This window comes from Gossypium raimondii, chromosome 8 (genome assembly GCF_025698545.1).
Source record: "Gossypium raimondii isolate GPD5lz chromosome 8, ASM2569854v1, whole genome shotgun sequence".
Classification (NCBI taxonomy): Eukaryota; Viridiplantae; Streptophyta; class Magnoliopsida; order Malvales; family Malvaceae; genus Gossypium; species Gossypium raimondii.
In genome coordinates this window covers 39,076,428-39,086,304 of record NC_068572.1, presented here as the reverse complement: position 1 = coordinate 39,086,304, position 9,877 = coordinate 39,076,428, and the positions used below count along the sequence as shown (strand labels likewise).

Here is a 9,877-nt window from a genome sequence, read left to right as displayed (position 1 = left end):
CTCAGTCCGCTGTTGGGAGGATTCTTGGATCCCTAAAGTAGGATCGTTAAAAGCATACATACCTCCCATTGACAGGCCAATCACAGATTACTCTCTCAAAGATATGGTAACAGACGATGGAGCATGGAATCTTAAGGCTTTTAACGAACATCTGCCAGAAGAAATTGTTAAAAATATTGCAAACATTCCTCCTTCGTATCCACCTGCTGGCACAGATAAAATCTTCTAGGTACATACTATGAATCAGGGCTTTTCAGTTAAGAATGCATATCGAATGTTAAAAGAAGAACATGGAATGTGCAAGATGCTAGATGGTGAGTCGTTTGGAAGTACTAGGGACTGCATCAAGTATGTTTCTTCTTATGGCTCGTTTGTAAACAGTGATTGCTTACTAATCTGGAACGTGTACGTAGGGGTTTTGGACAAAATATATCATGCTGAGTCTACCAACATGAGACAGAAGATATTTTGCATGTCCTCAGGGATTGCCCGATTGCTAAAGATGTTTGGAAGTGCTTTGTGCAGGAAGAATACCGACGTTTATGATAAATCCTCAACGTTTGAATATTACTCGACGTTTATGATAAATCCTCAATGTTTAAATAAGAGGATAAAAGTGTTTCAACACGTTAAAACTCACATTCTCTTACAATGACAATAATGTCAATACCAATTGAGTTAAGACTTAATCAATTATAACATGTTTATTTTTGAAGTATAGAAATGCAAATTTTAGCATACATATTGTATTTTACTCATATTTTGATAATTGATTACTTATATTAATTATTTAAAATTAAAATATTTCATTAAAAATAACAATAATTAAAGCATATATTCATTTTAATAAAAAACGTAATAAAGCATCTTTTAATTTGGATATTACGGTGATTTATTCTGCTTATCACAGGATGTATAAAATGATGAAATATTGGATTTAATAATATTTCATTAGTAAAATAAAAAATGAATTAGATTAGCAAAAACTTGAAAAAAATTCATCCGGAATCAAAATGGTCGATCATGAAAAACCCAAAGTGATTTTCTCGAAAGCCCAGTAAGTTACTAAACCCAAAGATCAGATATATATATATATATATATATGCTAAAAACGCTATGATTGGGCCTTATCTCAGTTATGTAAAACGGCGTCGGCGGCAATTTACCATCCGAACCAAATCCTGGAACGAAGAGGAGAAGGGCGGTTTAAGGACAAAATGGGAAAAGACGAGTATAACAAAATCAAAAAGAAAAGTCTAGAACCCGCGCGAAACCAAATTCCAAGACCTTCCGGTTACCCTCTCTCATCATATATATTTCATCTCTTACTGTCATTCTTTCAAGAGAAAATCCAAAGCGAAATTCAGAAAGAAATTTCCCAGTGTCATCTTAAATCGTGCGCTCCATTTATTCTCCTTAATTTCCCGATCGTTTGATCTGAAAGTGATGGCGGACGTGCATATGGGATCAGAGTCGGAGACCTTCGCATTCCAGGCGGAGATCAACCAGCTCTTGAGCTTGATCATCAACACTTTCTACAGTAACAAAGAGATCTTCCTTCGTGAGCTCATCAGCAATGCTTCTGATGTACGTCCATGTCCTTAATGTCTCCTAATTGTTTCTACTTTCCTGTTTCTGTTTCTTTGCTCTGAGAGAATAAAACAGAGGAACATAATGTTTTCTTTGGATTTGCCTGTTTTTATCGCAGCTTTTAGCTAAATTGTTTCTTACGTATTACCATTTCTTGTTTGGTTATTTTCTTTACTCCAAATCTGGATATGGAGAAAATGGAAATATTTGGAACTAATTTGTATCATAGTTATTTGTAGATGTTGAACAAAAGCTTTCTTCTTTTTCCCGTCTTTTTTGGCTACCAAGAAAGAACGATTTGTTATTTTCTCTTGTTTGCTTTTTTCCAGAGGGATTGATATGTTTGATTTAGAGTATGAAATGCTTTTGGTTTTGGTTTCTCATAGGCATTGGATAAGATTAGATTTGAGGGCTTAACAGACAAGAGCAAGCTTGATGCTCAGCCGGAACTCTTTATCAGAATCATACCTGATAAAGCAAATAAAACTCTCTCTATTGTCGATAGTGGTGTTGGCATGACCAAAGCGGGTACGTACTTAATTAGTTAACAATCTTTTCAATTAGAAAGTAGAAGTTAATTTTCACCTATTCGAATTTGGGATTGTAACTTGGTATTTTTGTTCAGATTTGGTGAATAATTTGGGGACAATTGCAAGGTCTGGAACAAAGGAGTTCATGGAGGCATTGCAGGCGGGAGCTGATGTCAGCATGATTGGTCAGTTTGGGGTAGGGTTTTACTCGGCTTACCTGGTAGCAGAGAAGGTGATTGTCACAACAAAGCACAATGATGATGAGCAATATATTTGGGAGTCTCAGGCTGGTGGGTCTTTTACTGTCACCCGGGATTTGGGTGGTGAACCTCTCGGTAGAGGCACTAAGATTACCCTCTTCCTTAAAGAAGATCAGGTGAGTTATAATTTGTTGCCAATTTGGTGGTACATTTAATAATTCTGTGCATATGATTCTTGTTATTGATGTCTTATTTTTTGTTTTTATATTCTAGTTGGAGTACTTGGAGGAGAGGAGGATAAAGGATCTTGTGAAGAAGCATTCGGAGTTTATCAGCTATCCAATTTACCTATGGACTGAGAAGACAATTGAGAAGGAGGTCAGTGATGATGAAGATGAGGAGACGAAGAAGGAAGAGGAAGGGGATGTGGAGGAGGTAGACGAGGACAAAGAAAAGAAGTCGAAGAAGAAGAAGGTTAAGGAGGTGAGCCATGAGTGGCAACTTATTAACAAGCAGAAACCAATTTGGTTGAGAAAGCCGGAGGAGATTACAAAGGAGGAATATGCCTCGTTCTATAAAAGTATCACAAACGATTGGGAGGACCACCTTGCCGTGAAGCACTTTTCTGTCGAGGGACAGCTAGAGTTTAAGGCTATCCTCTTTGTACCTAGGAGAGCCCCGTTTGATCTTTTTGACACAAGGAAGAAGTTGAACAATATTAAGCTCTACGTTAGGAGGGTGTTTATCATGGACAACTGTGAAGAACTCATTCCTGAATACCTGTCTTTTGTCAAAGGCGTTGTGGATTCTGATGATCTTCCTTTGAATATCTCCCGTGAAATGCTGCAGCAGAACAAGATTCTTAAAGTCATTCGAAAGAATCTGGTGAAGAAATGCATTGAAATGTTCTTTGAGATTGCTGAAAACAAAGATGACTACAAGAAGTTCTACGACGCTTTCTCCAAGAACATCAAGCTGGGTATTCATGAAGATAGCCAAAACAGGGCCAAGCTTGCTGACTTGCTAAGGTACTATTCTACGAAGAGTGGTGACGAGATGACCAGCTTAAAGGACTACGTTACTAGGATGAAGGAAGGTCAGAAAGATATCTACTACATTACTGGTGAAAGCAAGAAAGCAGTTGAGAACTCACCTTTCCTTGAGAGACTCAAGAAAAAAGGGTACGAAGTGCTGTTCATGGTCGATGCTATTGACGAGTATGCTGTCGGGCAATTGAAGGAGTACGACGGAAAGAAACTGGTCTCCGCAACTAAAGAAGGGCTAAAGCTCGATGAGGAGTCGGAAGATGAGAAGAAGAAAAGAGAAGAGAAGAAGAAGTCGTTTGAGAACCTTTGTAAGACGATTAAAGAGATTCTAGGAGACAAGGTTGAGAAGGTGGTTGTGTCTGATAGGATTGTCGACTCTCCCTGCTGCTTGGTCACAGGAGAATACGGATGGACGGCCAATATGGAGAGGATCATGAAAGCCCAGGCTCTGAGAGATAACAGCATGAGCGCTTACATGTCGAGCAAGAAAACAATGGAAATCAACCCAGACAATGGCATAATGGAGGCGCTAAGGAAGAGAGCAGAAGTTGACAAAAATGACAAATCAGTCAAGGACTTGGTACTTCTACTATACGAGACTGCTCTTTTGACTTCTGGATTCAGCCTGGATGATCCCAACACATTTGCAGGAAGAATTCACAGAATGTTGAAGTTGGGTTTGAGCATTGATGAGGATGAAACTGCTGTTGACGACGTTGACATGCCATCTTTGGAGGAAGAGACCAACGAGGAAAGCAAGATGGAAGAGGTCGATTGAGTAGTTAAATGCAAAAAAAAACATATATAGTCGGTAAATATGCGTGTCCAATAGTTTTATGTTTGGAGTGTAAGTTTATCGGTGGTCATTGTGGGGGGTTTGTCTTGTCGCCACTTACCGTGTTACCTTGGTGATGTTACTAGCTAGTTTTGTATTGGTGGGTATATACATGCAAAATCTCAATTTCCAATACGAAGTTATGTTTGGCTTCCTTTTTTTCTTACCATTAGACAAGTGACATCAGACCTCTTGATTCTTATTTTTATTTAAACTTGATTCGATTTAGAACTTGAGTTTAGAATTTTGTCTAAATTTATTTATATTTATAAAAAATAAACTAAATTATTTTATGTTATTTATATAATTTTTAATTTTTTACAAAATATTTATATGATTTATTTTAATATTTAATATTTTAATATTTTTTATTTATTGAAAACTTTTATATATTATCTTAACTTAATTTTTTATGTGTTTTAAATTAAATAATATATAAAAATATATTATATTATATTATAAATTTAAAAACGGATCAGGTTAAATCGGGCTTAAGGTTTGAATGTTTAAACTCTATCTTCAATTCATGTTTTAAATGGATTTAATATTTTTGTTTAAATTTATTTTTAAAATTTAATGTTTTTGCTTAAATTTTAATTTTGGAGTGGTATAAATTTTAAATTTCGGGCGGGATATACAGGTCTATTCATCAGGTATGAACTGAAATAAGAATCTTTCTCTGGCCATTGGTTGTAAAATTCTTGGCTGTTTCAGATGATCACTGTGCAGAGCTTGCCTATTCTCCAATTTCCTAAGCAAGGAAAGAAAACTAAGGATGACAGCCCTTATCGATTGCGAAATTCATTATCAAACCATAACTTCTCATATCAGCTTTTAGCTCTTGACTCTGTTTCAACAGTCCAATTGTTAAGATCATGCACTGGTTCCAGGAATTTAGAATTGGGTTCTTGCATTCACGCCGTAGTACTGAAGTCTAGGTTGCAAACAAATGTCTTTGTTGACAACTCTCTTCTGCATATGTACGCGAAATGTGGATGTATTGAAGAAGCCAAAAATCTGTTTGATAATATGCCTGAGAGAACCGTGGCATCATGGACATCGATGATTTCAGGTTACTGCCACAACGGGTTGCCTGACGAAGGGGTTTCCACTTTTGTTCAGATGCTGGAGAATGAGTACCCCAACGAATTCACGCTAGCTGCTGCTTTACAAGCTGTTGCACAACATTTCAATCCTAGTTTCATCTGTATTTTACACGGTTACATAGTCAAGAGTGGATTTCTCGAAGATAACTTTCTGCAGAACTCTTTGATTAGTGCGTATGCAAAATCTGGTATTTTAGAAGATGCAATTAAGCTCCTTGAGAGATTTAGTTCCAGGGATGTTGTTTCTTGGACTTGTGTTATTTCAGGTTCTGTGCTACATGGATTCATGCAAGAAGCGCTTCTAGCATTCTTCAGGATGCAAGAAGATGGTGTTATACCGAATGAGGTGACAATTTTGAGCATTATACATGCATGTTCCTTCATTGGACGACTGCAGATATTACAATGGGTTCATGGATTGGTTTCAAAACTGGGGTGGTGTCGACAGGAACTTGTATTGAATTCTATGGCTGAGATGTACTTAACTAACGGGTACATCAGAGAAGGAATACAACTTTTTTCAGGATATTGTTTTTATGGTGAAGAACACTATCTTAACCCGGCGACAATGGCTACTCTCCTGCAGTTTTGTGGTCATTCCAATAATTTGAAGCTGGGGAAAGAACTCCATGGTTACCTAATCAAGCATAGATTTTCTTCTTGTGTTGTAGAAAATTCCCTGATCGACATGTATGCAGAAAATGAGCAAAACGATTCAGCCATTCGAGTCTTTGCAAGGATGAATGAGAGAGACATTGTTTCCTGGAATTCATTGATCACGTGTCTCATCAAAAATGGTGAATTCCATGAAGCCTTAGAGCTACTTAAACATATTCACTGCAACGGTAGAGGAGAGATGCGTCCAGATTTCATCAGCACATTGGCATCCATTCAAGCTTGTTCAAACTTGTCATCACTCATGCCAGGGCAAGTTATTCATGGTTACATAACAAAAGCTGGATTAATCTCTGATATCTTCATTCAAAATGCTTTGGTAGACATGTATGCAAGATCAGGCAGGTTGAGTTTAGCAGAGAAAATCTTCAAGGAAATGCCCGCAAAAGATCCAAGTTCATGGAATACATTAATTGCTGCATACGGAATCAATGGGAATGGGAGGCTTGCTCTACAGGCTTTCTCCAAACTGAATACATCCAGTCCATACAAGCCTAACGCTATCACCTTCACCAACATCCTTTCTGCATGCTCCCATACAGGACTGGTTGAAGAAGGCTACGAAATCTTCAATCACATGCAGAAAGAGTGGGGAGTGGAACCAAATATGGAACATTTTGTTTGCATGGTGGATCTGTTAGGGAGATCAGGAAAACTTGAGGAAGCAGAAGCCTTTATAAAGGAAATGCCTATTACACCAAGCAATGATGTATGGTATGCTTTACTGGGTGCATGTGGGTTCCATGGAAATATCTGCATAGCTGAAAGAGTAACAGAGAAGCTGTCTATCCAGGATCCCGAAGGCATAGTTTGGAGGGTAGCATTATCAAACATTCATGCTAGCAGGGGCCAGTGGGAAGATGTTGTCAAGGTTAGGGCTCAGCTTAGACAAGGTATGAAAAAGGATGGCGGATGGAGCACTGTTGAGGTAGAAGGAGTGATGTTCAAGTTCATGGTAAATGATACAAGACACCTAGAGAGTAAATCTATCTATGCTGCTGTAAATGGAATCATGAAACATGTAAAAGAATGCGTTATAAATTAATTGTATGCGGTTGAACAGCAGCATTCATGAAAAATGTAGAATTATATGTTTGAAGAGAGCAGGATTCCATAATGTTACAAGCTTGAATAAAAATTTCAGTACTACAGTGCAACAAACACCACAAAATGTGTATGATCAAATAGCAAAGAAAACATTGGTCCTAAAGTCCATTCGGATGAACCAAAGAGTAGCAATATTTTATAAGCATCAAACAACTAAATTGAAAAGCATAACACAAACTTCTATCAACTTCAACAACCACCTAGACTGACAAAACTATCTGTCATGAAAAACCATCGTCTCAAGGAAGACCTGCACTGCCTGCAGGTCCAGCACCACCATAACCACCACCTCCTCGACCAAAGGCAGGCCTTGTTCCAGGGCCCTGCAAGTTCACATGTAAGAAATTATATCAGCCTTTCTATTATTAGAAACATAACCTCATCAATCATCAATGGGTACACATGTTTTCAAGCAATCATATAAACATTTCATCCTTCAAACTAGCATCTAACAGGCACAAATCTTCCAAGAGCAGCCACAAAAGTAACATTTACATCACAATGAAACTAATCGTAAGCCACCAACAAGCAATCACAACTAACCATGACTATGCGTACTTTTGATCAAATTTGAGATCAATAGGGTTCAGCAGAGGCAAAAAAAAAAAAGGTTCCAAAATGGACAAAGAAACTCAGATAACTAAGATAAACACCACAAATCATAATGTACAATCCAACACTTAACATGCATTTGACCATCAGCTATTCATACGTAAAAAGTTAAAAATTTATAAAAGCAACATTACCCTGAATGAAGGCTGATAGTCAGCCGGAGCTCCTCCCTTGTCACCAAAATCACCTCCTCCTCTTGGACCTCCACGGTAGCCATCTCTATCACCAAATCTCCTCTCACCGTCACCAAAGCGAGGAGGACCACTGATTCATAACCATCAAAACCCATAATTACAAAGAAAGAAATTTTCATCAAATTCTATATGGAAAAGAAAAGCCTAACTTTTTTATTAAATAAAAGAGCAAAGAACTCCAAAACTATTACCGTGGGCGGTCACCAGGAGGGCCCATGGGACGACCAGCAGGCTTAGCTTGTTTCTTCAAAGTAGCGGGAACAATCTCAGAAGGAAGATTCAGATATGTCCTAAGGAACTCAATGCCATCATTGGTAAGGTACCAGTAATAATGCATCCATGCAAAAGTTTCACGCACGTATTCTTTTGACTTGAAGCTTTGCATCAGCTTTATGACTTGAAGATTGGGAACATCGATTTCTGGGTGCTTCGCCAAGTTGTAATCTTTCTTTGCATAGCAAACACCCTCTAGAAAACAAAACATAAAAACCCAGATTTTAAATCCAAATATCCAAATGTAATGCAAAACTCGAAATCGATATGAGAATTATTTTTTTATTTGGTTACCTTGAAAGAGGTACTTGGAGATCTCGCGGCGGTTCTTCTCTGGAATGATCTAGGAAGCAACAAAACAAACGTATTAAAGACATTATCTTGTAAACATTTTCTAGGAAAGCAAAGGAAAGAAGTAGAAAGCGAGAGAAAGTACCATGGCTGCTATGAGATAGGAGGAAGAGGAGGCGGCGAAGATAGTCTGCTAAAATGGAGATTTTCCTTTTGCTTTATTGCATAACAACAGAAAAAACCCTAGTGTAGGCTATTTTCCTTCTTTATTATATTAATTTTTCGGCGTTGGGTTTTATTTTGGGCTATTAATTATCTTTTATTATCAGGCCTAAAATTGGAATTTGGGCTCAATGTTGCAGAACCACCACTATGATCTAGCCTTATGTATGATAATGATGATATAATAAGATCATGACACACCCATAATGTCCATAAAAAATTATGTAAAAATTAGATACGAAATACCTATAATGTCATTAAAAAATTGAGATTGAAATGATATGGTTGAGTCTCATCATCAAAGGTGAGTATTTATTTAAAATTTATATAAAGATATATAAAGATAAAAACATTCTTATAATAATATTTGTTATTTAGAATAAATCTCAAATTTATATATAAATTTTAATCTAATATATAATATCATACTTAGATTTTAATTTGGTGTAACTGTGTATATGAAATTTTAATTTTGACTCAATTTTCACGTTCTCTGCTACTTATATAGCATTACTTTTTATTATGTTACATGGAACTTGCTAATGTGATAAGTTTATTAAACTAAAACATAAATGAATAAATTTAAATTATTTCCACGTAGAATAAAAACATACACATTTTATTATTTAAACATAAAGGGAAAATAGTTCAAATTTATGTGAAAATAATTTAAATAATTTCTCCGAAAAGCAATATAATTTAAATTTATATGCAAATAATTAAAATTTATTATTTTATTTTTAGTTTAATAAAATTCCATATTATCAATTTTCATGTGATTTAAAGAAAATAGTGTCACATAAATAAGTTGATAGTTTTTTTTTTAAGTTAAGAAAGAGAAAATTATTTATAAATTTACAACATCAGTCAAGATAGGTTGGTGAACACATAAAGGGTAATCAAGGTTTTAGTACATGTTAATGGGTGAACCAAGACTAATTAGTAACTTTGTTTCCATCCCTTCTAGTAAAAGCAACCTTACAAACGTTAAAGGAAGACACAAGCTTTTTACAACTATCAAGGATCAATCTAAGCTTAGAGAAGTCTTATCCGAACTATTGAGCCCTTTGATGATGTGTAGTGCGTCACCTTCAAAGATGATAGTTGACAGCCCTAATCAGTTTCTAAAGCCATATAAGCAGACTTAGCTTTAACTAAAGCTTTGCAATTAACATAGGATAATTTGAGAGTAGTAG

The 9,877-nt window shown here is 36.3% G+C and overlaps 3 protein-coding genes across 3 annotated transcripts; 2 read left to right on the top strand and 1 right to left on the bottom strand.

The window, feature by feature from the left end:
- Positions 1-1,305: 1,305 nt before the first annotated feature.
- LOC105791396 (heat shock protein 83) lies at positions 1,306-4,370 on the top strand. Its single transcript, XM_012619463.2, has 4 exons — positions 1,306-1,587; positions 1,977-2,118; positions 2,216-2,496; positions 2,594-4,370. Exons 1-4 carry the CDS (start codon positions 1,447-1,449, stop codon positions 4,142-4,144), a joined length of 2,115 nt encoding a protein of 704 aa, XP_012474917.1. The 5' UTR covers positions 1,306-1,446; the 3' UTR covers positions 4,145-4,370.
- A 281-nt stretch (positions 4,371-4,651) lies between these two features.
- LOC105791397 (pentatricopeptide repeat-containing protein At4g21300) lies at positions 4,652-7,120 on the top strand. Its single transcript, XM_012619464.2, has one exon. It carries the CDS (start codon positions 4,916-4,918, stop codon positions 7,025-7,027), a length of 2,112 nt encoding a protein of 703 aa, XP_012474918.1. The 5' UTR covers positions 4,652-4,915; the 3' UTR covers positions 7,028-7,120.
- LOC105791400 (40S ribosomal protein S10-1) lies at positions 7,051-8,746 on the bottom strand. The gene is made up of 5 exons (XM_012619465.2): positions 8,605-8,746; positions 8,463-8,511; positions 8,087-8,363; positions 7,836-7,965; positions 7,051-7,412 (listed from the first exon to the last, which is right to left on the bottom strand). The coding sequence occupies exons 1-5, from the start codon at positions 8,605-8,607 to the stop codon at positions 7,329-7,331; spliced, it is 543 nt and encodes a 180-aa protein (XP_012474919.1). The 5' UTR covers positions 8,608-8,746; the 3' UTR covers positions 7,051-7,328.
- Between the last annotated feature and the right edge of the window lie 1,131 nt (positions 8,747-9,877).